General features: G+C 43.3%; 1 protein-coding gene across 1 annotated transcript in view; it reads right to left on the minus strand.

Moving 5' to 3' along the window:
• Positions 1-544: 544 nt before the first annotated feature.
• Positions 545-24,646, minus strand: part of ppm1j (protein phosphatase, Mg2+/Mn2+ dependent, 1J) — a 57,296-nt gene continuing 33,194 nt past the window's right edge. The window contains exons 2-10 of the mRNA XM_064969098.1: positions 18,292-18,409; positions 12,192-12,527; positions 11,826-11,938; positions 11,171-11,255; positions 7,621-7,739; positions 7,386-7,449; positions 6,738-6,845; positions 6,068-6,219; positions 545-3,830 (exon numbers count right to left, since the gene is read on the minus strand). Of these exons, the coding sequence (XP_064825170.1) occupies positions 3,674-3,830; positions 6,068-6,219; positions 6,738-6,845; positions 7,386-7,449; positions 7,621-7,739; positions 11,171-11,255; positions 11,826-11,938; positions 12,192-12,527; positions 18,292-18,409 (1,252 nt within the window). The 3' untranslated portion in view covers positions 545-3,673. The remainder of the gene's footprint in view (positions 3,831-6,067; positions 6,220-6,737; positions 6,846-7,385; positions 7,450-7,620; positions 7,740-11,170; positions 11,256-11,825; positions 11,939-12,191; positions 12,528-18,291; positions 18,410-24,646) is intronic.

A 24,646-nucleotide genomic window follows, 5' to 3' on the forward strand; every position in this document is an offset into this window, starting at 1 on the left:
GACGTGATTCAGCCTGGATTTGAACCAGGGTCTGTAGTGTCACCTCTTGCACTGAGATGCAGTGCCTTAGACCAGTGCCTTAGACCGATGCAGTGCCATTCAGGAGCCCAATATGAAAAACAATAGCTCTTCTCAGATTACTTTTTTTGTCATTTGTATTAGACATGTAAGACATAATTATATATATAATATTATTAATATTAACAACCCAGCAAAATGAACATAAACGAAACATTATGGTATCAACCATTCATTTCTGTAATCACTCTAAATATACCCTTTGTTTTCCCTCTAAACCTTCCCTTTCCAGTGCAGAGATTTCTGTATAATTGTAAGGGATTGCACACATTTCTGAAAGATTAACAGGGTTTATTCCTGGACTGCATGGTCATTACCTAACTGCATTAGGTATAATGCCATCATTTACCAAGTTATTATTTCAACATCTGGTTCAGAACAAATGCTAAGTTTGTTCAAAGATTAATTTTAGAACAATTATTATATAGGTTCAAAGGATATGGGGAAGTTAGTATAGAGATGTACGTCTAATTTTGGTAAGGATGCACTTGATCCCCTACCTCTTTATTATAAATAAAGCAATATTTATGATACAGCTATTAGCCAACGTTCTTAAAAGCTAGGGATAACGTACCTATAATGGCTACACGTAACATATTAAAAAAAACAACAACAGAACAATCAAAGAGAGAAGTAAGACATTTGAGGGCATACATTTGTCTTGGAAACTTCTCCTAAATGAAATGAAAACTTTGATACTAACGAGTTAACATATAAACATACAGTCCCTGGCCCACAATGCTCCTCGAGTGTAGTAAGGCAGTCAAGTGAAATTGATCACATCCTGACAAACAGATTATCTACTACAAGTTGTCAATCCAGAATAAAAAGTAGAAAACAGTACAGCACACTATTGTGGATCTTTTAAAACTGGGAGGCAATACTCAACAACAAAAACAATACATTCTATGAGAACACCTTGAGAGGAAGGAAACCATAGCTTCATTCCAATTCAAAATGACATTGCACCTACATGCCAAAAGAGCCTTTGATATTTGAGTTTGGATCGAATATATTATATGATGATATTACAACAAAGATCATGCACATCTCAGCCCTCCCGTGTCTTTTTTTTTTGTCATGGTGACAAAACTAACAATAAGTTAAACAAAAATATATCTCTAAACATACATAATTCAAGAAAAATCATTGCAGGTGCCATTGAATACATAACCACTAAATCAGACTGACTGTCTTAAAGTGCTTCAGGTTTCACATCCTCCACCATCATTCACTGCTGCTTTGACATTGGAATTTCTGCAATACTGGCACAGGACTGGTAACAGACAGTTTCCACTTCATTCTTTGTATCTTCCTCATGCAACATTCCCATTCGTGTTTCAGAAGCATCTCCCAACCTTAGACATAGGGCTCATATACAGTCGTGGCCAAAGGTTTTGAGAATGACACAAATATTAATTTCCACAAAGTTTGCTGCTTCAGTGTCTTTAGATATTTTTGTCAGATGTTACAATGGAATAATGAAGTACAATTACAAGCATTTCACAAGTGTCAAAGGCTTTTTGTTGACAATTACATGAGGTTGATGCAAAGAGTCAACATTTGCAGTGTTGACCCTTCTTTTTCAAGACCTCTGCAATCCACCCTGGCATGCTGTCAATTAACTTCTGGGCCACATCCTGACTGATGGCAGCCCATTCTTGCATAATCAATGCTTGGAGTTAGTCAGAATTTGTGGGGTTTTGCTTGTCCACCCGCCTCTTGAGGATTGACCACAAGTTCTCAATGGGATTAAGGTCTGGGGAGTTTCCTGGCCATGGACCCAAAATATTGATGGTTTTGTTCCCCGAGCCACTTTGCAATTCACTTTTGCCTTATGGCAAGGTGCTCCGTCATGCTGGAAAAGGCATTGTTCATCACCAAACTGTTCCTGGATGGTTGGGAGAAGTTGCTCTCGGAGGATGTGTTGGTACCATTCTTTATTCATGGATGTGTACTTAGGTAAAATTGTGAGTGAGCCCACTCCCTTGGCTGGGAAGCAACCCCAAACATGAATGGTCTCAGGATACTTTACTGTTGGCATGACACAGGACTGATGGTAGCGCTCACCTTGCCTTCTCCGGACAAACTTTTTTCCTGATTCCCCAAACAATCGGAAAGGGGATTCATCAGAGAAAATGACTTTACCTCAGTCCTCAACAGTCCAATCCCTGTACCTTTTTGCAGAATATCAGTCTGTCCCTGATGTTTTTCCTGGAGAGAAGTGGCTTATTTTCTGCCCTTCTTGACACCAGACCATCCTCCAAAAGTCTTCACCTCACTGTGCGTGCAGATGCACTCACACCTACCTGCTGCCATTCCTGATCAAGCTCTGTACTGGTGGTGCCCCGATCCCGCAGCTGAATCAACTTTAGGAGACGGTCCTGGCGCTGGCTGGACTTTCTTGGGCGCCCCGAATCCTTCTTCACAACAATTGAACCGCTCTCCTTGAAGTTCTTGATGATCCAATAAATGGTTGATTTTTTGTGCAATCTTACCGGCAGCAATATCCTTGCCTGTGAAGCCCTTTTTGTGCAAAGCATTGATGACGGCATGTGTTTCCTTGCAGATAACCATGGTTGACAGTGGAAGAACAATGATTCCAAGCACCACCCTCCTTTTGAAGCTTCCAGTCTGTTATTCAAACTCAATCAGCATGACAGAGTGATCTCCAGCCTTGTCTTCGTCAACACTCACACCTGTGTTAACGAGAGAATCACTGACATGATGTCAGCTGGTCCTTTTGTGGCAGGGCTGAAATACAGTGGAAATATTTTCTGGAGATTCAGTTCATTTGCATGGCAAAGAGGGACTTTGCAATTCATCTGATCACTCTTCATAACATTCTGGAGTATATGCAAATTGCCATCATACAAACTGAGGTAGCAGACTTTGTGAAAATTAATATTTGTGTCATTCTCAAAACTTTTGGCCACGACTGTAGTTATTTTGTCACAGAGCTCCACTGCCTTCTGAGCAGTGGCGTCACTCCTATGTGATGTTAGTCCCTCAATTGTTATCAGTCATACTATTTGATTTTAGACAATGTGCCGGGCCATCTACCTCCACCTGTCATACTGTACTCTACACAAGCAATAAATTAGATTATTTTAGGAATTTAGCATTCTATAAATCACATGTGGGGGTCATAAGGTAATAAGGAGGTATTTATAAAAGACTAACCAAGCACTTCTATCAGAATATGGCCAAACCAATCCTGCTGCAAATATCAACCAATTAATTAGAGAGATTAAAACATGAAACTACAGGGGGAGGGTTCTCGTTAAGTAGCGATCAAAAAGAGCAGGTTTCAGAAATTGACATGTTTTCGGTCGGTCAGGTAATGTCATTGAACACCTGTTACATGAGTACCAAACAAAAACAATAATTAGAGCCCAGTGGGTTGTTCCAGAAGCCAGGAAGATGGGCCGGTTGACAGGTGTCAGCAGCCAGCTCTCCAACCTGAGGCTTCCCTATAAAAGGGAGGTGTTTTCTTCACCCTTCCCCCAGGGTAGAGGGGGTAAGGGGGAAGGATTGACCCTGGTCGGTCCTAGGGAGTTCGTCCTCTCCTGGTAGGGTGGTGGGACAAGGCCTGTCATGTCTCTGTCTCGGGCCCTACCGGTCCCGCCAAGGGGATCACATAACAAGTGATGTCGTCTCCTGAACCCAGCCTCTCATTGGGTAACCGCCAGCCCCTCTCCTTCAGGACCCCTCGCGACCGCATCAACAGGTCCTGAGCGGCCAGTGTGTATCTGGATGTAAACAGGGTTGCGGTCAAAACATTGAAAAGTGCTATTTATTTCAAATTAGTATTTTTTTATGTTCATGAATCGAATTTGAAATGTAATTCATCCCAAATATGTGTCTATGAAGGTGCTCCTCAAAATGGTACTAATTTGTACAGGCTAGATACTGACCTCTAGTGGATATATCCTTTGATTACTCCTCCTTTTCTAACCAATATTCAGTGTTTTTTCCCATTTTTTTTTCATGGCTACCTGAATATTCAATATCTACCCTGTTTTTATAGCAACTCTAATAGTATAAGCCCTCTCACAATGTATCCCCCTAATAAGAATCATATCCTTCCATGACAAGGCCCAGCTCCTATATACCGACAAGGCAAACGAGCCATTCTCTGCTTCCGGTAGGTTGGTCAATCACATCCCAAGCATGCTCGCCTTGGGATCAGGTGAGTTTACTACAACAACAAAAAAGAGGGGGGAACGGTCATCAGCGGGAAGAGACTATGAGTGGCCGAATCGTGCGTTCATTCAACTCTATATTTTGTACAATGGTGACTATCTTAACATATTTACGCTACTGTTGAACTTCGTGCATGTCTCATACCTGCGCGTCCTGGTATTTTCTCGCGCTACCACAATGCTTTATTATTCGATTGTTTGGTATTGCTTGTAGCGCTCACACATTAATGCTAACATATGCTTGCTCATTAACCAAACGAATGGCGTTGCCGTGTTTATGTCAAGCTGTTTACTGAAACACTATAGTTCTGCTCACCATGTTATTATATTAGCTACCGGTGATATGGTAAAACTTCCATACACCGGTTACACTGTAACTAGTGCAAAGCACCGGCCGTAATCTTTCGACGAACCATTATTTGCCGATACTTGCTTCGTTCTCGATTCGGAAGACACTTCTCTTATAAACTTTTGTGTCCAGTTGCAGGTGGAACTCCAAAAGCCAGAGAATATTAAAATTCTCGATTTGAATAGAGCGAGAAATGTTTGTTTTGGTCGCACTGTGTGACGCGCTGTCATGTACTTCTACACGTAACCTTGTTGCATAGAAACTGCTAGTTCCAGCAATTAAAAAAAAAAACGTATCGTTATTTTACCAGGTAAGTTGACGGAGAACATGTTCTCATTTGCAGCAAGAACCTGGGGAATAGATACAGGGATTAATGAGCCAATTGTAAACTGGGGAATATTAGGTGACTGATGGTTTGAGGGCCAGATTGGGAATTTAGCCAGGACACCGGGGTTAACACCCCTACTCTTACAATAAGTACCATGGGATCTTTAATGACCTCAGAGTCAGGACACCCGTTTAACGTCAGATCCGAAAGATGGCACTCTACACAGGGCAGTGTCCCCAATCACTGCCCTGGGGCATTATTTTTTTTAGACCAGAGGAAGGAGTGCCTCCTACTGGCCCTCCAACACCACTTCCAGCAGCACCTGGTCTCCCATCCAGGGACTAACCAGGACCAACCCTGCTTAGCTTCAGAAGCAAGCCAGCAGTGGTATGGGTGGTATGCTGCTGGGACATTCAAGCTGTCTGAAAGAAGTGGATTTAATATCCTAATGAATAATCAATATTTTATGGAGTACCACCTGCAACTGGACACGAACGTTTAAGAATTATTATTTTCTTTCTTCCAAATCAAGAACAAAGAAATTATCAAGGAAAGGCTAGTTGGAAAACTGCTACCAGTGCGTTGCACAAACTATTGTGTCATGCGTAAGGAAGCATTAACATATCACTGTTACAATGTGTAGCCTGTTACTGTGTCTCTGCATTTGGTTGGTTTCTGTATGTGGACCCTCCATTGACATGTTGGCCTAGTCCAGATATAACTTAGTCCTCATGTTCAGGTTTTACCTGGTCTTTATACACCTATATTAGTTGAATGCCCCATTGCCCTGACATTCTTTGGCTCTGGTCTGTTCATCCCTGTGGTTCTTCAGACACCCCTGAATCAGTGCATAGTTCAATGGCTCTCGAAAGGGAAGCACATTGCAAGGATAGGAATATTTATCTTACACATTTCTTGATAAGCGGTTGATTCTTACAAATGGAGTGTACCTTGCCGGCTTGCAAAATCTTGTTCATCATAAATGTAATTAATAGATTTGATGCATGCAAGCAGCCAAAGCAACGTGGCTGAATACTGTTTTTAGATTATAAACAAAGCAGCATGAACATATACATGACTGTGTAGACTAGAGATTACAGTACATACCTCACAGGATCAGTGGGCTCGCAGCAGGACAGGAAGCCTGCGACTGCGTCTGCTACCTCCCTGTCTGTGGTCACGTCCCACAGCCCATCTGTACCCATCACCAGCACGTCATTCGGGCCATGCTTGAACTCAGACATGTCGTACACTATCACCTGTAGGAGCGGCAGATAAGAGGGAGGTAGGAGCGGCCACATAGGGAGGAGCGGCCACATAGGGAGGAGCGGCCACATAGGGAGGAGCGGCCACATAGGGAGGAGCGGCCACATAGGGAGGAGCGGCCACATAGGGAGGAGCGGCCACATAGGGAGGAGCGGCCACATAGGGAGGAGCGGCCACATAGGGAGGAGCGGCCACATAGGGAGGAGCGGCCACATAGGTAGGGAGGAGCGGCCACATAGGTAGGGAGGAGCGGCCACATAGGTAGGGAGGAGCGGCCACATAAGAGGGAGGGAGGAGCGGCCACATAAGAGGGAGGGAGGAGCGGCCACATAAGAGGGATATTCAATAAAATATTGGACAATATGTTCACTGATGAGCCAAAATAAAGTAAAATGTCTCATTAGATGTCCTCCAAGCTTTGGAACACTGAGATGCTTCTAGACGAGTCATAATCTTACATATGGTGTATGATACATGGTTCTAGACACAGACAGCATGACCTCTTACTCACCTCTGGGCAGCAGGAGAGAAAGGGTTTGATGTAGATGTTGGAGTTGTACACCTTCAGGTCATGATCCCCGAGGCCACGTGTTACCCCAATGGTGGCCATGACACGGGCCTACGCACAACACAAACACCGTGAGTGATCTGGGTTAGTGCCTGTGGGTGTTCCTTGATTCTCGGAAAATCCACTTAGGGGGGGATTAGTGACTCAGGAGCACTTTTCTGCGTGGGAAAATAATGTTCTCAGTGTGTCTCTTTTACCACACAGCGAAAGACTGGGAGAGTTCAGCAACAACCATGAATTTGCATGAAGTCCTCCCACACATACAGCGGAATTAATAACTAAAAGTTATTATCTTGGTATATCTGTCCTGCTGGTGAACTAACAGCTAAGCATACACAAAGGTTTCTTCCTCTCAGGGGTAACATATGATTAGGGCAGGTGGACAACAGTAAATCTACATTTTGTTTGAAGACCAAGGTCTACTATACTGTGCATATCAAAATGTCCCATGACTTGGGCACGGTTTTACCCGGTCAGGTGGTAATGTGGTTCTTAACAAACTACCGTGGCCCTGTCTATGGCCATGCATATGTACTGTGCTGTTCTGATGTCCACCAGTACCCAGTCCATAAACATGACAAAGCCCTTCACCTTTTTACCCTCTCCATATATAAGCGGGAACTTGAGGTCGTCTTCTATGATGGTCTTGTAAGCCCTGCAACAAACCAACAGGATCACGGGTTAGGGATTAGTGATTATATTCTTCAAGAAGTATATGGCCTACTTATTTTATCTCTTGATCCTGTACATGGTCAGAGGATTTTTATAGGGCAACAACAAGGGTAACAAATTCAACCCTGTGTGTTCGACAATAGCTGTAACTTACCAGCCGTTCATTGTGTGGTCCCTGAAGAGCATCTTCTTGTCCAGCTCCTTGTGCTGGATCCTGCGAGGGAACTCCAAGTGTGTGAACTCATTCCCCAGCAGCTCCGGTCTCAGGAAGCCCTGCAGGGACACAGAGCAGAGCGAACGTTGACAAAACTATATGCGTGTTCAAACTGTCGTGTCAAATTGACTTGTGATGAAATGGCTCTTTCGAATCGTACACTATATGTACACAAACGTATGTGTATATCACTTCAAATGAGTGGATTTGTCCATTTCAGCCTCACCTGTTGCTGACAGATGTATAAAATCGAGCATGCATGCAATCTCCATAGACAAACATTGGCAGTAGAATGGTAGATTTAATGCACTGTGGGTTAATTGTGATAAGTGGTTGGAATTCCTCTGGATGTATTAACGTACTTGGTTTAAAATTAAGATTGCCATTGGCAGTAGAATGGTCTTACTGAAGGGCTCAGTGACTTTCAACGTGGCACTGTCCTAGGATGCCACCTTTCCAACAAGTCAGTTCGTCACATGTATGCCCTGCTTGAGCTGCCCTGGTCAACTGTAAGTCATGTTATTGTGAAGTGGAAACATATAGGAGCAACAATGGCTCAACCACAAAGTTTTAGGCCACACTATGTCACAGAACGGGACCGTCAAGTGCTGAAGCGCATAAAAATCGTCTGTCCTCTGGTTGTAAAGCTCGCTGTCATTGGACTCTGGAGCAGTGGAAATGCGTTCTCTGAAGTGATGGATCTGGATGGACAAAGCTGAGTTTGGCGGATGCCAGGAGAACACTATCTTTTTTATTTTACCTTTATTTAACTAGGCAAGTCAGTTGGGGGGTGGCAGGGTAGCCTAGTGGTTAGAGTGTTGGACTAGTAACCGGAAGGTTCCAATTTCAAATCCCCGAGCTGACACGGTACAAATCTGTTGCTCTGCCCCTGAACAGGCAGTTAACCCACTGTTCCTAGACTGTCATTGAAAATAAGAATTTGTTCTTAACTGACTTGCATAGTTAAATAAAGATAAAATAACAAATTCTTATTTTCAATGACGGCCTAGGAACAGTGGGTTAACTGCCTGTTCAGGGGCAAAACGACAAACCCGTGCCTTGTCAGCTCGGGGATACGAACTTGCAACCTTTCAGTTACTAATCCAACACTCTAACCACTAGGCTACCCTGCCAACCCCACCCGAATGCGCAGCACAACCGTAGAGTTTGGTGGAGGGAAAATAATGGTCTGGGGCTGTTTTTCATGGTTCGGACTAGGTCCCTTAGTTCCAGTGAAGGGAAATCTTAACGCTACAGCATACAATGACATTGTAGATGATTCTGTGCTTCCAACTTTGGCAACAGTTTGGGGAAGGCCCTTTCCTGTTTCAGCATGACAATTCCCCTATGCACATAGCGAGGTCCATACAGAAATGGTTTGTCGAGATCAGTGTGGAAGAGCTTGACTGGCCTGCAAAGAGCCCTGACCTCAACCACATCGAACACCTTTGGGATGAATTGGAATGCCGACTGCGAGCCAGGCCTAATCGCCCAACATCTGTGCCCGATCTCACTAATGCTTTTGTGGCTGAATGGATACAAGTCCCCACTGCAATGTTCCAACTAGGGATGCACCGACATACCGATAACCGTTATTTAAGATTTTTGCGGCCTTTTAGCATTTTATTACAGTTAAATAGTAAAAAAACACACTGACCAAAAAGTTATTGTGTTGGCATTTACAGCCAGTTGTGATACAGCCTGGATTTGAACCAGTGTGTCTGTAGTAATGCTTCTAGCACTGAGATGCAGTGCCTTAGACCGCTGTGCTACCTGAGCCCATAATCAAAACCTATTTCTTTCACTTACTTGCTGTGCTGCTTCATGGTTCATTTGTTCAGTCTCAACCAGGATTTCATCATACGTGTCAAGCAGGACGTTTCAGCTCTTTCTGTCCGTGGCCTCTTTTCCTCGGTGGGCACTGTCACTGTGTCCGTTTCCATCTTGTCCAGCTGTGGCTGTAACATTTCACGTAAACCCCGTTTCTTGTCTGCATCGAAGTGGCGGTCCTTGTACCAAGCATTGAGCATGGTGCTTCACAGCCTCTAGGAGAGTACTTTTCCAAGTTAACCCCACGGTCTGTGTTGGCATTTTTGTTGAGCAGGCGTTTCAATGCCATGACAGGGTATCACGTCTGCTGCAGACACAGCTGAGCTTATTTCTCGAGTTAGTTGTTCAATTGGCGCTGGGAGTGTTCATGTTTCAAACATGTTCTCAATGCCACTGAATTGGCAGCAGCGGTATGAGAACCAGCACATTCTTGAGCATGCAATACGGCTTTCCGTAGTACGAAATCTTCGCCGACCCACTGCTGTCACACTCGTAATGCTCATGGGGCTGACATCGCTGGCCCAAATGTCAGTCGTGAAGCTAATAGCAGTGACACCCATAGCAAGTAGCTCATGGACGTGAGTTTCAACAATACTGTGTAACTCGTGTAGGGCAACATCTGAAAAATAGTGCCTACTTGGTAATGTGTACCGGGGCTCGACCAGTCGGGCAAAAGCCAACATCATCCACGACAGAGAACTGTTGATTATCAAGGGCAATGAATTCCATTATCTTGGCGTTTTAATGGATTTCGCCTTTGAGTTGTCTCGCTGAAATGTTCTTACTCTTTCAAATGACTGCTCGACTTGTTGACTGCTCGATCCATACAGCAGACATTGTGGGCCAGGTTAGGAATGCTGTGTTGCACTTGTAGCACTATATTTCTTGTGGCGTCATTACGTCTTCGACCTACGTTATATAGGTACGCACGTCAGCTTTGACATTGGTTTTACTCAACGGCGTTAAACTAGACATCGGGACGATTGTTGGCATTTTTATCTAATATCGGCCGATTCTGATATGCTTACCAACTATATCGCGCATCCCTAGTTCCAACATTTAGTGGAAAGCCTTCCCAGAAAAGTGGAGGCTGTTATAGCAGCAACAGGGGGGAACCAACTCCATATTAATGCTGATGACTTTTGGAATGAGATGTTCAACGAGCAGATGTCCACATACACTACATGACCAAAAGTATCTTTTTAGTGTAAATGGAGCAACAAATATATCTTAAAGGAAGTATCATAGCAGTAGGAAAAGTGACAGTAGAACATTATATAACTGTGAAACACAAACTTGGTACTTTTCATTCCCTTCCCTGAGGGTTCCACCACTCTCCCACACAGCCACCCACTCCAGCTTAATTTAGACCAATAGACAGTCAATGAATAAAGATGTAGTCTGAATCATACGTTAAATTGCAATACCCTCCCTCCCCCGTGCGTCCTCTTGGCCAAGGCACCCTTGAAAAAGCTATTCATATCTCGTGGTGATGGGACTCACCTGGTTAAAGGGACATTACACTTTCAAACCAAAGTTTGTCAGATGTTTTCAGACTTCTAAATTCTGGAAAAGGTTGACACTTTAATTTGAGTGAACTAGCTTTTTTTCTTTTTTTAGATAAGGAAAACATAAATAAATGCATTAACCCTGTCCTCACCAGATACTGCAGGCGCTGCCTCTCAGACTCTGGTGTGAACTCGTTGGACATGGGGATGACCTCATTGTTACGGATGATGATGGCTCTGTAGAAACCGAGTAAGAACCAAAGTAGAATGAGTAGTAATTCTTTTTTATATGGGAGTGACAACTTACTGTATAAAGACAAAGACAGACACCATAATGTGACCCCATATCAGGAGGACACTCGGGATAGTTCATGTTGGGTTAAGAGGGTCAGCACAGCATGTTAGAGGATGATTATTGCTCCAAGACACTGATCTAAAGTCAAATTGTTCCCCCCTAATGGTTGAGGTTAACATTTGAAAACACTATACCAATCCTAGATCTGTGCTTATGGGCATATTCTACCAGGAGTTTACAGTACATGATGAATGGTGTTGCCGTACAAAGAGCGGCCAGCAGGGGTCATTAGAACTGCGGTTTGAGAATTTGAGCACGACCAACGGGAACAGCTTTCTTTGAATTAACGGCTATGGGCATCATGTTGTGTCACTTCCTTTAACCTCTCTTTCAGTCATTCAACTCTGCATTGAATACATTGAATATGTACAACAAGTAGGCCTGTAATTCATTAGTCATTATGGGCATTAATCAATCTGCTGCTATTAGAGTTTGACCTGCAGTTGACCTACCTGCTGTCTCCAGCATTGGCAACATAGAGCTTCCCCATTAAATGGATGGCAGCCAAGGCACAACACCCACCAGAGATGGTAAAGGACGTCTTCTCCTTCTCTATCAGTTCATCCTGTAATCAACCGGAAACAAAAGGTTATTCACTCATTGGGTAATAGAATGAAGTTAGCAGCCCTATGATGAGGTTATACTTAAGATGAAATGTTTACAATTATTGACAGATAAAAGACTGCCTAAAAATAAATCTTTGCATTTGATTCTGGAAACCAAAATGTTCTCTTGGATGCCCAGGCTTTGCTGAGACGAGTAGAACACGACTTCACAAATTTAAGGTGATATGCCGTGAGCGTTCGCCTGTGTCTTACCATCTGTTTGAAGGCGTTTTCTATGATGCCCATGATCAGACTCTCCAGACTGACAGTCTTCTCCATGTGAAAGCGGATGGAGGGATCAGTGACGGCATTCGGGTCCTCTGGGTCCTGGGTGGAATTTGCTCCCTTCTTCACCTCCAGCTGGTAGGGGCTGCCGTTCTTGGCCAGGCAGATGGGGGGCGTCACGGAGGGGTTCTCCAGCAGGTGGGCGATGTCCCCCAGTCTGTCTCTGATGAGGCGGTGGAGGAGTTTAGATGCCATGATGGCACACCCTGAACCTGCATGACCGTCGAACACGCCCCAGTACTGCAATGGGATCCCTGTGCCGTCCTAGAAAAGGTTGAGCAAATTAAGTCAAATCATATCAAAACATGCATTTTAGATATATCAAAAGACAGGATAACAGTAAGAAATGAGAGAAATGGCAGAAAATACAACAATGGCCAGGGATTGTCTCTTTAACAGGTCTCTCTTGCAAGAGTTTATCCTGATGAGAATTCAACTCGGAGAATGCCTAAAGGACATTTCTGGTCAGAAAATGGATGGGAATACTTCTCATCCATTCTGTTTTGAGCCTCACCTGTTTATCAAAAAATAATGTATACAGTACCAGTCAAAAGTTATGACACACCTACTCATACAAGGGTTTCTCTTTATTTTTACTATTTTCTACATTGTAAAATAACTGTATATATTTTTGGTACTGTATATAAGTTTTTCCCATTTTGTTACGTTACAGCCTTATTCTAAAATTGATTACAGTATTTTTCCCCCCCATCAATCTACATATAATACCCCATATAATACCCGAAAATTGGAAATATCACTATTACATAAGTATTCAGACCCTTTTAATGAGTACTTTGTTGAAGCACCTTTGGCAGCGATTACAGCCTGGCGTCTTCTTGGGTATGACGCTACAAGCTGACACACCTGTATTTGGGGAGTTTCTCCCATTCTTCTCTGCAGATCCTTTCAAGCTCTGTCAGGTTGGATGGGGAGCATTGCTGCACAGCTATTTTCAGGTCTCTCCAGAGATGTTTGATCGGGTTCTAGAACGGGCTCTGGCTGGGCCACTCAAGGACATTAAGAGACTTGTCAAGAAGCCACTTCTGCGTTGTCCTGGCTGTGTGCTTAGGGTTGTTGTCCTGTTGGAAGGTGAACATTCACCCCCAGTCTGAGGTCCTGAGCGCTCTGGAGCATGTTTTCATCAAGGATCTCTGTACTTTGCTCCATTCATCTTTCCCTCGATCCTGACTAGTCTCCCAGACCCTGCCGATGAATAATACTCTCACAACATGATGCTGCCATCACCATGCTTCACCGTAGGGATGATGCTAGGTTTCCTCCGGATGTGATGCTTGGCATTCAGGCCAATATTGGTTTCATCAGACCAGAGAATCTTGTTTCTCATGATCTTAGAGTCCTTTCGGTGCCTTTTGGTGAACTCCAAGCGGGCTGTCATGTGCTTTACTGAGGATTGGCTTCCGTCTGGTCACTCTACCATAAAGGACTGATTGGTGGAATTCTGCAGAGATGGTTGTCCTTCTGGAAGGTTCTCCCATCTCTACAGAGGAACTCTGGAGCTCTGTCAGATTGACCAACGGGTTCTTGGTCATCTCAATGACCAAGGCCCTTCTCCCCTGATTGCGCAGTTTGGCCAGGCGGCCAGAAAAGTACGTCAAATAACGTTATATCTACCTTAGCTTTGATTGGACGGATCATGTCCGCATCATACTTTCAAAATCGTAGCTAACAAGCTCGACAAGCAGTCATCATCATGAATCAAGTTGACAATCTATTGGCAAATCCTTTTCAAACCTTGTCACATGAAGAGAAATTATAGAGATAACGTATCGATGCTCAATGGCCATTGGACATAAACATTACACAACAAGTTGGAAATTGCAAATTCAACAATGAGTGGTTTGGAAGGATTCAGTGGCTAACTGCAAGCGCTGCAAAGCAATCGATAGCCTGCTATTCAGCGGAGTGGGTGTGAGGTCCAAGTCTGGGTTTAAGGGTCTCTTTTTGTCTAAGCTTAAAAGGATAAACATACACAACACACCATGGGCCAGAAAATGGTGAAGACATTGGCCATGTTGTCAATCCAGCATGACCCCTGCCACTTTCTTAACAACTGGAAACTCAGAACTCTGACTTCTGTGAGAATGCTGAAAAAAATTTGCTCTGACTGGGAAAATATGTTTTGAATAGTCATCCAACTCAGAATTCCAAGTCAGGAACTCAGGCCACATTCTAGAGCTCTGACCTGAAGATCACTGACGTCATTATTCGACTTTGTTCCCAGTTGTCTTGAAAGCACCATAAATCCTGAGGATGCCAAACTTTGATGGCAAAATTTGCCCACAAGAAGTACCGCCACGCCACCTTCCTGTTTAAGTGAGCAAAGCAGGGTCCAAAAATGTCTTGCTGCATAAATAATGTAATGTGCCAGGAGATATGTATACTGTTGCTAAGAAAGTAATAATATGTTGTGTAGTAAGCTGTTAGTAGCCCATGAGTCTCGCCCTAATAATTTGGTCCCTTTCCCCCTATTGACTAAGCCTACTGTTCTGGTTTGGTGGTGCACATGTAGCCTATAGCCTGTTTTAGAGAAATGTAATCATCGAATATTGTAAGAGCTTTCATTGTCTGGTTATATGCTCCCTTTATTTATCCTACAGTTCTGACTGTAAGAACGGCCCATTTTCAAAAGTGCTGAACAAATAGTTATATTGACTACGATCTGTCCTTGCTCGCTCATTAATGTCTTAATCGAAATCACGGATCGCCTCTTATTCGGTCATCGTCCCCTTATGCCATAGTTTGTACATCTCAGTTATCAGTAGAAACCACATTTGTTTAAACAAGTCAGACCTAACAGTTTGTTGGCACCATTTGTCACCGTTACAGTGCAATTCATTTATTGTTTAGTGTCATGTTGCGTAGTGGCTTTGCTGGAATGCATTGCAACAATTGTTTGAGTTTGCCCCAAAAAGATTTACATTCTAAAATCAGCAATAACATGTCTTACTCGATGACACTATCACTGTAAATATGTGCTCAATGACAGCAGTTACTGTGTTGGATTAAAAATATTCCACTTGGATTTCATCGTGGCAGTAAATCCCACTAACAAGATGTCCACCTATCGGGTGAATCTTACTTCTCACCTATGCGGTCTTCCTTTACATCTATGCCAAGAAGTAAATGTGTTTAGTATAGTAATAGTGTCCCAGACGGTTACAGCATGTCTACTTTAAGAGCCCAATCCACAGAATGGATAGCAGTATGGGGGCATCTGTTGACCTCTTACTAGAGTGGAGGAGGGGCACAGAAGAGATGATGTAATTTAATTAACAGGAGGGACAGAGGGTAAACATGGAGAATACAGGAGGGGAGGGGGTTGCGAGGCCACCAGAAGGACTGGAGGGATTGACCGGCCACAACACAGACCCAGTACAATACTGTATACTATAGACTGCTGTGTAAATACAATTGAGAGATTATGGGGCAATCTCTGAGTGAGTAGGTTTTTGGATTTGTGTGCTAGGGGCGGTAGCTGCTCTACAGACCCACGGAAAGCTGTTTCTAAATATAGCGGCACACAATGGTCAATGTCTTAATCAAATTGTCTCTTCTTTGTCAGGAGAAAAAAATGAATCCCCAGCTAGCCAGTGATGTCTGGAGACATTTAAACAGAGATGGTTTTATTAGAGAGAGCGAGACCTGTGAAAACCTTACTGCAGTGCAGCGTGTCACCAAAGGTCCCATCTTAACAATGAGGGCAGTAGACCATAACAAAACAAATATTGGACCAGGATGTGCCTATTCTCAACCTGGTCTCAGAGCATTTCGTATTATTCTGACAACAATCACCCGAGCCACTGCCTGTTCACCCCGCTATCATCCAGAAGGCAAGGTCAGTACAGGTGCATCAAAGCAGGGACCGAGAGACAGCTTCTATCTCAAGACCATAAGATTGTTAAACAGCCATCAGTAACATTGAGTGGCTGCTGCCAACATATTGACTCAACTCCAGCCACTTTAATAATGGAAAAATTGATGTAATCAATTTATCACAAGCCGTGACCAGCTGATCTATTGGGCCGGGGCCCCTGGCGTATTCCATTCGCTCCATACTGGATTCGAGGCGTCGGGCGAGGGGTCTTCAGTACCTCGTGGAGTGGGAGGGGTATGGTCTGGAGGAGAGATGCTGGGTTCCGGTGGAGGACGTGTTGGACCCTTCTATGCTGCGGGAGTTCCACCGTCTCCGTCCGGATCGCCCTGCACCTCGCCTTCCGGGTCGTCCCTAAGGCTGGTGTCGGCGAGCTGCCGGGGTGGGGGGTGGGGTATTGTCATGACTTCCGCCGAAGTCTGTTCCTCTCCTTGTTTGGGCGGTGTTCGGCGGTCGACGTCACCGGTCTTCTCGCCATCGCCGATCCACCTTTCATTTTCCTTTTGTCTTGTTTTCCCACACACCTGGTTTTCATTCCCTCAGTACTTGTCGTGTATTTACCCCTCTGTTCCCTCCATGTCTGTGTGTGAAATTGTTTGACAGGTAGGCTACATAAGTCATAGTGCTAACTGAGGATATAGTGACCTAACACAATCGGTCATATTTAGCTAACTCTCGGCTGACAGAACCCATAATCTGAATTAGCTAATAACAATTACTATTTACAATTCATCACATCAAGGGTGAGCTCACCAGTGAATGAAATAATTGCGTAAAACACTTTCTAAGAATCTAAAGTAATCCGACGATGGGTAGTTTATGGTGCTGCCATTTGTTTTGTGTGTGCTAAGCAAAGATAAGTGGTTACAAGATGAGTTTGGTCTGCTTGCAGTGTGCATGTTGAAGGTGGTGTGTAATCTACCATCATTCACTTCCGGAAGTTTACTCGAGAGACGAGTGTAACATCCCTTCACCTCATTGTATTATAACATCTTTGGTCTGACAGGCATTTACGTGACCAACAGAATGCATTGTATGATGTCAACAAACATGGCCCCACACTTAACTGGCAGCTTAGCATTAGCTTATCATAATCAGTACAACCTTCAAAAAAGTATTTTATACACATCCATATGTCCATTAATCTATGCAATAATTGGAAAGCATGATTTGTCACCAGTACTTGAAAACGTGAATAAAACAGTAAATGCATTATGCTCCATACATACATATGGTGTGCTACAGTAGAAATAACACGATATACAGAAACTATAATGATAACATAATAATGCACTTCATTTGACTGGAACACACATGGCCAAAGTTACTATTAGTAAGGAAAACAACAATGAAGGCAATGCGGGCGCCAGCTGGAAAATGTGCCAGGGAAATATACATCATTCTGTTCTGACTGGAGATGTGCAAATGTCTGGGTACTTGATCCCTCGTCGAAGAGAGAGGTTTGTCCGGCTCAGTGATGCCTGAAACTTAAATTGTTGTCAACAGTGAAATGGTCTAATTCTATGTGAATTAATGAGGAGGGGAGCACACCTCAATTCATACTTAGAACATAATTTGAAATGGCAATTTGAAACACAGCCTATAGATAATTTGCAGACAGCATGCTTTGGTTTGAGGGCAGCATGGGTTAACTGTCCTGTTGTGTAACAATCACATGGAACAGTGAGTATATTCTGACATCACACACATTTAAAAAAATCTCACGCTTGGGCAATCGTTAGAGATATTTGGAATTCACTCGTGAAAAGGGTTAGGGTTAGTGGGAATGTTAGGGTTAGCTAACATGCTAAGTAGTTGCAAGTTGCTAAAATGCTAAAGTTGTCCGTTATTTGATTGGAACTCAATCTTTGGGTTGCTAGACATTTGCGTTATGCCATCCACCCAACTTTCATTTTAGCATTAAGTACATATCGGTCTTATTTAACCATACCAAATGTAACTTATCATACCAATTTGGATGTCCTGGATTTACATTTACTATGTTACGTCTAGTCTATCAGACCAGGCTGGTATGCTTTACACTCTCTCCTATTGTAGTGCTGTAGACCCAGTCAATGAGCCTTACCAGTGTTCTATTTTTATAATGACTAGAACTGATTCCAGTAGTCTCACCCCATTGTCATCCAGCAGTGTGGAGTTACGCTGTTTTTTGTTGCTCAGCTTCTTCACGTACAGCAGCTCACAGGACGCCTGGTCCTCATTCAGCATGCTCTTCCCAGCATTGATGGTCCTGAGGGGAATGGGGGTAGAGAAGGTATTGGGAGGTCATCCATCTATAAGATAATGTATATGCACCCCCCTGGTTCAGGTGATGGACAGAAAAAAAACACCCAATCAAGCCCTGACCTCAATACTATAGAACATTTGTGGGCAGACCTGAAAAAGTGTGTGCGAGCAAGGAGGCCTACAAACCTGACTCTGTTACACCAGCTCGGTGATGAGGAATGGGCCAAAATTCACCCAAGTTATTGTGGGAAGCTTGTGGAAGGCTACCTGAAACGTTTGACCCAGTTTAAACAATTTTAAGGCAATGCTACAAAATACTAATCAGTGTTCAGAGCATATCAGAGTGGCAGACATTGTTTCATTTTTATCATGGGGAGATGGTAATGTTACGATTTATGTACAAAACATAAGAAATAAGCAGATACCCACTGGGCAAATACTGGTTGAATCAATGTTGTTTCCATGTCATTTTAACAAAAACATTCAATGTGATGACGTTGAATCAATGTGGAAAATGGATTGCATTTGAAAAAAAGTCACCCAACTTCTAACCTAAAATCCAACGACATGGTGAAATGTTTTGTTGAATTCACACTAGTTGACAACTCAACCAAATGTAAAGCAAAACTAGACGTTGAACTGACGTCTATGCCCAGTGGGTAGTGCTTAGGGAAGCTGCAGGACTGCGACTGGAATTAAGTGTTTTCATTACTGGCCTATCCCTAACGATAATGGCTTTATAAAGCATGACTTCATATTCTGACCATCACAGTGGACCAGTGGCTGCGCTTGTACAGAATGTGGGAGTAGACACTGCAGTAGTCTGAGGGGTGGAAGAGGCAGTGCTTTTTGCTCATACTTGTGTAATCTTATGGTAGCTAATATTATACCATCCATTAACATGTATTAGATATACAATGGGGCAAAAAAGTATTTAGTCGGCCAACAATTGTGCAAGTTCTCCCACTTAAAAAGATGAGAGGCCTGTAATTTTCATCATAGGTGGGAATGGGAAAGGCGGGACTTGCAGCCTATCAACAAAGTTCTATTTTAGCGCCTGGCTACGCAAATGCGTATGGGTGCAATGATTGAATAACATGTATGGTATGTGTACATTTATTTTGCAATGGGGAGCGGTGTGTATGCAGACCAGACCGCTCGGGCACATGCATCTGCCATTGCGTGCGTGTTGATTTTGTACACCAACACCAGACGTGATCAGGAACTGCAGTTTGAAATATCAAAACAACCAATTAATACTTTTAAAAAAATCATACAATGTGATTTTATGGATTTTTTTGTTTTAGATTCCGTCTCTCACAGTTGAAGTGTACCTATGATAAAAATTACAGACCTCTACATGCTTTGTAAGTAGGAAACACTGCCGATTTTGCAGGTTATCAAATACTTGTTCTCCCCACTGTATGTTTTGCCACCCTAAGGTCATGCACTTCTCATGAAGCAAATGTAGAACTTAAAAATCAAAAACATAAAATACAGTAAAAATTTGAAAAATACCATACAATGACATTTTGGCCATATTTCCCAGCCCTAGTGCGTATGGCCCAGTACAACACTGGGGCTAAGCTTCCTGCAATCCAGGACCTCTATACCAGGCGGTGTCAGAGTAAGGCCCTAAAAATTGTCAAAGACTCTAGCCACCCTAGTCAGTCTGTTGTCTCTGCTACCGCATGGCAAGCGGTACTGGAGCGCCAAGTCTAGGTCCAAGAGGCTACAAAACAGCTTTTAACCCCAAGCCTACACAAATGACACATTATACAAAAGAAATGTGCAAGACTAGCCACCTTCTCTAATTACCTGGTTCCACTGTACCTTATTTAATAAAATCAATATCTTGTCTATTTACAACATTAAATGTACACCAATTATGCACCTACAACTACTCATACCTCCCAGATAGTTTACCTAAACCATTCAATGGATTCTTCCAGGGTAATTCTGAAATCCATCTATATACAGTTGAAGTTGGGTTAGTTTACATACACTTAGGTTGGAGTCATTAACTCATTTTTCAACCACTCCACAAATGTCTTGTTAACAAACTATATTTTTGGCAAGTCGGTTAGGACATCTACTTTGTGCATGACACAAGTAATTTTTCCAACAGTTGTTTACAGACAGATTATTTCACTTATTCACTGTGTCACAATTCCATTGGGTCAGAAGTTTACATACACTAAGTTGACTGTGCCTTTAAACAGCTTGGAAAAATCAAGAAAAAGCTTCTGATAGGCTAATTGACATCATTTGAGTCAATTGGAGGTGTACCTGTGGATGTATTTCAAGCCCTACCTTCAAACCCAGTGCCTCTTTGCTTGACATCAAGGGAAAATCAAAAGAATTCAGCCAAGACCTCCATTTTTTTTGTAGACCTCCACAAGGTACCATGTTCATCTGTACAAACAATAGTACTCAAGTATAAACACCATGGGACCACGCAGCCGTCATACTGCTCGGGAAGAAGATTTGTTCCGTCTCCTAGAGATGAATGTACTTTGGTGTGAAAATTGCAAATCAATCCCAGAACAACAGCAAAAGACCTTGTGAAGATGCTGGAGGACACCAGTGCAAAAGTATCTATATCCACAGTAAAACAAGTCCTATATTGACATAACCTGAAAGGCTGCTCGGCAAGGAAGAAGCCACTGCTCCAAAACCGCCATAAAAAAGCCAGACTATGGTTTGCAACTGCACATGGGGACAAAGATCGTACTTTTTGGAGAAATGTCCTCTGGTCTGATGAAACAAAAATAGAACTGTTTGGCCATAATGACCATCATTGTGTTTTGGAGGAAAAGGGGGAGGCTTGCAAGCTGAAGAACACCATCCTAACCGTGAAGCACGGGTGGCAGTATCATGTTCTGAGGGTGCTTTGCTGCAGGAGAGACTGGTGCACTTCACAAAATAGATGGCATCATGAGGGAGAAATTATTTGGATATATTGAAGCAACATCTCAAGTTAAAGCTTGGTCGCAAAGGGTCTTCCAAATGGACAATGACCACAAGCATACCTTCCAAAGTTGTGGCAAAATGGCTTAAGGACAACAAAGTCTAGGAATTGGAGTGGCCATCACAAGCCCTGACCTCAATACTATAGAACATTTGTGGGCAGACCTGAAAAAGTGTGTGCGAGCAAGGAGGCCTACAAACCTGACTCGGTTACACCAGCTCGGTCATGAGGAATGGGCCAAAATTCACCCAAGTTATTGTGGGAAGCTTGTGGAAGGCTACCTGAAACGTTTGACCCAGTTTAAACAATTTTAAGGCAATGCTACAAAATACTAATTGAGTGTATGTAAACTTCTGACCCACTGGGAATGTGATGAAAGATATATAAAAGCTGAAATAAATAATTCTCTACTATTAATCTGACATTTCATATTCTTAAAATAAAGTGGGGATCCTAACTGGACTAAGACAGGGAATTTTTACTTGGATGAAATGTCAGGAATTGTGAAAAACTGAGTTTAAATGTATTTGGCTCAGGTGTATGTAAACTTCTGACTTCAACTGTAACACAAGACACTGTGATAACCTCTAGCCTTCCTTCTGTCACACCTCACATAGAGAATTGACTATCAGATACAGGAGGTACCATACTCTGGAATTCATATCTTCACAATGCAAAAAACCTCATCCCTCAATAATTTCAAGAGATTGCGTGTCAGCCTGATGAACCAAACTACAAAATAATCCCCTCCATGTAGGCTGACTCTCACACACATGCACACAAACACATAATCAAACATGTTTTTTCTTGTATACTGACTATATCATGTACAATTATAATTGATATGCTTTGCTTAGCTGATTGAACAAAAACATTTCTGTACTTAGATGTGGTGTTTTGCACACTGTTTTTACCAGTTTGTCTTTCACTTATTTTCTTTGGTGCGAATAAATAAAACCTATTTCTAGGAAGCGGTAGCCTAGTCGGTAGGTTGTTGCGGTGTCTTAAGAGTGACAAACAGCAGCAACTGCCAGGGTAAAATAACAACACCCCCAAGACTGAAATCTCGTTTTTCCTTAATGAGCAACAGACCAACACATTTGGAATCTATGAGTTTGCTCTTTAAGATTATTTGGCCACAGAGGACAGTTTCCAGCTCGCTCCCTTCACCTCAGACCACTGCAGTGTTTACTTTACAGGACACTGAAATGGAATGAAGTCATGCATTGCATTAGAGCAAGGCCATTATCCTTGCGAACAGGGGCTGCCAAAAGGTGTCACCCCTGTTGTACCATTAAAGCTGAAAACCGATGACTCTCTGCCACTTCAGTGCGAGGATCCAACAGGGTCAAGCCACTCTGTTGCATAACATTTTCAGATTCAATTACTGGTATCTTGCACAATTTGGAGTATTACCCTTAAAGTGTCCCCAGAAACACTTTTACAGAGAGGATTAATGATGTAGTAAGAGTAGAGTAGAGAGAAGAGCGAGAGTCTGTTTGATACAGCTGTGCCCTGACGCCAGTCATATACGATAGAGGAGAGATGATGCATCACCAGAGAGGATGGGTGATAAGTAAACAAACCAGTTGGTTAGATATTTATTAGTATCCCCATTAGCTGTTGCTCATGCAACACTCTTCAGAATCAAAATACTGACTCACCTTTTCACAATGTTCTCATACTAAACAAGGACAAATGAAAATGCTTCAGGGCTCATTTCTGAAACTATCCGCCGCCATTGTCGCAACCCCTATTACCAGCCTGTTCAACCTCTCTTTCATATCGTCTGAGATCCCCAAGGATTGGAAAGCTGCTGCAGTCATACCCCTCTTCAAAGGGGGAGACACCCTGGACCCAAACTGTTACAGACATATATCTGTCCTGCCCTGCCTATCTAAGGTCTTCGAAAGCCAAGTCAACAAACAGGTCACTGGCCATCTCAAATCCCACCGTACCTTCTCCGCTGTGCAATCTGGTTTCCGAGCCGGTCACGGGTGCACCTCAGCCACGCTCAAGGTCCTAAACGATATCATAACCGCCATCGATAAAAGACAGTACTGTGCGGCCGTCTTCATCGACCTTGCCAAGGCTTTCGACTCTGTCAATCACCATATTCTTATCGGCAGACTCGGTAGCCTCGGTTTTTCTGATGACTGCCTTGCCTGGTTCACCAATTACTTTGCAGACAGAGTTCAGTGTGTCAAATCGGAGGGCATGCTGTCCAGGCCTCTGGCAGTCTCTATGGGGGTGCCACAGGGTTCAATTCTCGGGCAGACTCTTTTCTCTCTATATATCAATGATGTTGCTCTTGCTGCGGGCGATTCCCTGATCCACCTCTATGCAGATGACACCATTCTGTATACTTCTGACCCGTCCTTGGACACTGTGCTATCTAACCTCCAAACGAGCTTCAATGCCATACATCACTCCTTCCGTGGCCTCCAACTGCTCTTAAACGCTAGTAAAACCAAATGCATGCTTTTCAACCGTTTGCTGCCTGCACCCGCACGCCCGACTAGCATCACCACCCTGGATGGTTCCGACCCTAGAATATGCGGACATCTATAAGTACCTAGGTGTCTGGCTAGACTGTAAACTCTCCTTCCAGACTCATGTCAAACATCTCCAATCGAAAATCAAATCAAGAGTCGGCTTTCTATTCCGCAACAAAGCCTCCTTCACTCACGCCGCCAAACTTACCCTAGTAAAACTGACTATCCTACCGATCCTCGACTTTGGCGACGTTATCTAGAAAATAGCTTCCAACACTCTACTCAGCAAACTGGATGCAGTTTATCACAGTGCCTTCCGTTTTGTTACTAAAGCACCTTATACCACCCACCACTGCGACCTGTATGCTCTAGTCGGCTGGCCCTCGCTACATATTCGTCGCCAGACCCACTGGCTCCAGGTCATCTACAAGTCCATGCTAGGTAAAGCTCTGCCTTATCTCAGTTCACTGGTCACAATGACAACACCCACCCGTAGCACACGCTCCAGCAGGTGTATCTCACTAATCATCCCTAAAGCCAACACCTCATTTGGCCGCCTTTCGTTCCAGTTCTCTGCTGCCTGTGATTGGAACGAATTGCAAAAATCGCTGAAGTTGGAGACTTATCTCCCTCACCAACTTCAAACATCTGCTATCTGAGCAGCTAACCGATCGCTGCAGCTGTACATAGTCTATCGGTAAATAGCCCACCCAATTTTACCTACCTCATCCCCATACTGTTTATATTTATTTACTTTTCTGCTTTTTTGCACACC

This window comes from Oncorhynchus masou, chromosome 6 (assembly GCF_036934945.1).
Source record: "Oncorhynchus masou masou isolate Uvic2021 chromosome 6, UVic_Omas_1.1, whole genome shotgun sequence".
Classification (NCBI taxonomy): Eukaryota; Metazoa; Chordata; class Actinopteri; order Salmoniformes; family Salmonidae; genus Oncorhynchus; species Oncorhynchus masou.